The 2,074-nt window shown below is 41.2% G+C and overlaps 1 protein-coding gene across 1 annotated transcript; it reads right to left on the bottom strand.

Annotated features, from left to right (window-relative positions):
* Positions 1 to 1,025: 1,025 nt before the first annotated feature.
* On the bottom strand, positions 1,026 to 1,814 carry LOC135594319 (uncharacterized). The gene has a single exon (XM_065084714.1). It carries the CDS (start codon positions 1,803 to 1,805, stop codon positions 1,134 to 1,136), a length of 672 nt encoding a protein of 223 aa, XP_064940786.1. The 5' UTR covers positions 1,806 to 1,814; the 3' UTR covers positions 1,026 to 1,133.
* Between the last annotated feature and the right edge of the window lie 260 nt (positions 1,815 to 2,074).

Below are 2,074 nucleotides of genomic sequence, written 5' to 3'. Positions count from 1 at the left end.
AGAGACATAATATGATATCTGTTAAAATATTTTTTAATAGTTTTATAGTATTTTTAACACTTTAATAAATATACTATAATATTATTGGAAAACACTATGAATGAGTTAAATTGAATAAAAAATGCATTAGAAAGAAGTATCAAATAAGATTTAAATATATATTTATAATAGTTTGAGAACAATATTTACCATTATAATCGTTTTGATCACTACAACAAAAAAATATTATAAATGACTCAAATGAACTACTATATCATAATAATCTACAAACGATAACAAACAAACATATATAACATGATATTACTTAGAGTACTTTTTAATAATCTTATAATATTTTTAACTTCTTAATAAAAATAATATAACATTATTAAAAAAAGCATAAATGAAACAAATAAAAATATTATAATAGTCCAAAACTGATTATAAACTAAAAAAACAAAAAGAAAATCATTTTAGACAATATTAAAAACAGAAGGCACCAATTGAAAAATCGAAAACAACAAAAACAAATATGCCTTTGAGAAAAAAAAAAAGAGTCTTCTTTGAAAAATCACATAACATTCGATGAAATCCTTCAAGAATGGAATCAATCATCATATCTAAACGATAAATACAGATTCGTGCACTTGCGCATCATTTCAACCTTCATGTTATGATAAAAAGATACTTGCTTGCTTGTTTTACATCTCTCATTGTCGTCACTTCCGCATCTCTCATCTTTTACCACAATCCCCGTGAGAATGTAGAGAGAAATAATATATAAATATAAAAATTATTAGCTAAAGAAAGCCATTTTAACTAAACAAAATATTCGATGGTAGTTTGTTTTGAAATTAAAAATCTTGTGGCAACAAGTAGCAGAGTTCAATCTGCATGCAGAGACCAAGTCCTCCAATTACATTGCCTCGGTTTTCTTCGAGGCGGAGTCAAAGAATCAGAGCAGATGAGTCGAGGATCTTGGATCAACAACGCTGCCATTGTGAATTTGCCCTTGTTCCTCGTCACCATCAACAAATCAAACAAAATGATGCAGAAAGTTGAGACCTTTCAGTCGCGATCTTCACATCTCCTGAACGATTAAGATCAGAACACAGCAGTCTTACGAGAATACTAAGTTGTATGCCTCATGGGAATCAGATTGATCGCTTCTTCCTCAGTGAAGTCCTCCTCGGCAATGCACTATCCACCTCCTTCCTCTTCTTCTTCTCGGTGTTCCCTTTCCCATCGGTAGCCGCCGGAAGAGCATCCTCCTCACCAATCTCGAGTTCCTCTGCAGCTTGCCCACGGCGCCGGGTCCTTGACGCCACTCCGCCCGCCTCCCCAATCAGCCCCTTCAAATGCTCGGCCCCATTCCCGTCGAATTCCTTCTTGTGCCTCCTGACCTTCGTCCTCTTCCTATCGACAGATCCATTCGGAGAGGGAAAGATTCTAGCTTGACTCCCCTTTTGTCCCGCCTCCTCCTCGCCGCTATCGGCTGAGCCGGCGTCGAGAGATCCAAGACCGAGGGGCTTCTGGCCGGAGACTCTGGACTTCGCGATCAACAGAGAGGAGGATATTATGGTTCTCCGTTGGGCTCTCTCTTGCTGATCGCGGAGCTTCTTGATGGAGCCTTCGATGCGGCCCTGGAGGCGGTGGCGCTTGAAGCTTTTACCGCCCATGGACCAGTGCGCCTCGTTGGCCCACGAAAGGAGAGGGTCCATGACGGGCACCGGCGGATCCACCCTTTCGTCGTTCATCTTCACGTCGGCATAGAAACGGGGCCGCGGGAGGCTTTTGCCGTAGAACCTCCCCGGACCCAAAGCCATCACCACCCTCACGCGAAGAGAGAGAGAGAGAGAGAAAGAGAGGGTCTATACGCCTAAATAGTAAGGATTGGGAAGTGGCGGGAACGTGTTGGCGCCAGTAAACTGGCGGGAGGGTGCGAGGAGATGGCGGGAAGTATGCGTTTGCCCCCGTTGACGAACAGTGGCCGTCGGATTGGCTGCGAAAACGAGATCACACGAGATGGACGTATGATAAGCTTCAGCTTGGATTGGTGCGAGACAAATTTGTTAATTTTCACTAAACATATATT

Source organism: Musa acuminata, chromosome BXJ1-9, assembly GCF_036884655.1.
Source record: "Musa acuminata AAA Group cultivar baxijiao chromosome BXJ1-9, Cavendish_Baxijiao_AAA, whole genome shotgun sequence".
Lineage (NCBI taxonomy): Eukaryota > Viridiplantae > Streptophyta > Magnoliopsida > Zingiberales > Musaceae > Musa > Musa acuminata.
The sequence above is the reverse complement of the archived record's forward strand: the minus strand, read 5'-3'. Positions and strand labels throughout refer to the sequence as shown.

What these genes read in the sequence shown, in the direction of transcription:
- LOC135594319 (XM_065084714.1), bottom strand. Translation starts at nt 1,805, where the DNA reads ATGGCTTTGGGTCCGGGGAGGTTCTACGGCAAAAGCCTCCCGCGGCCC.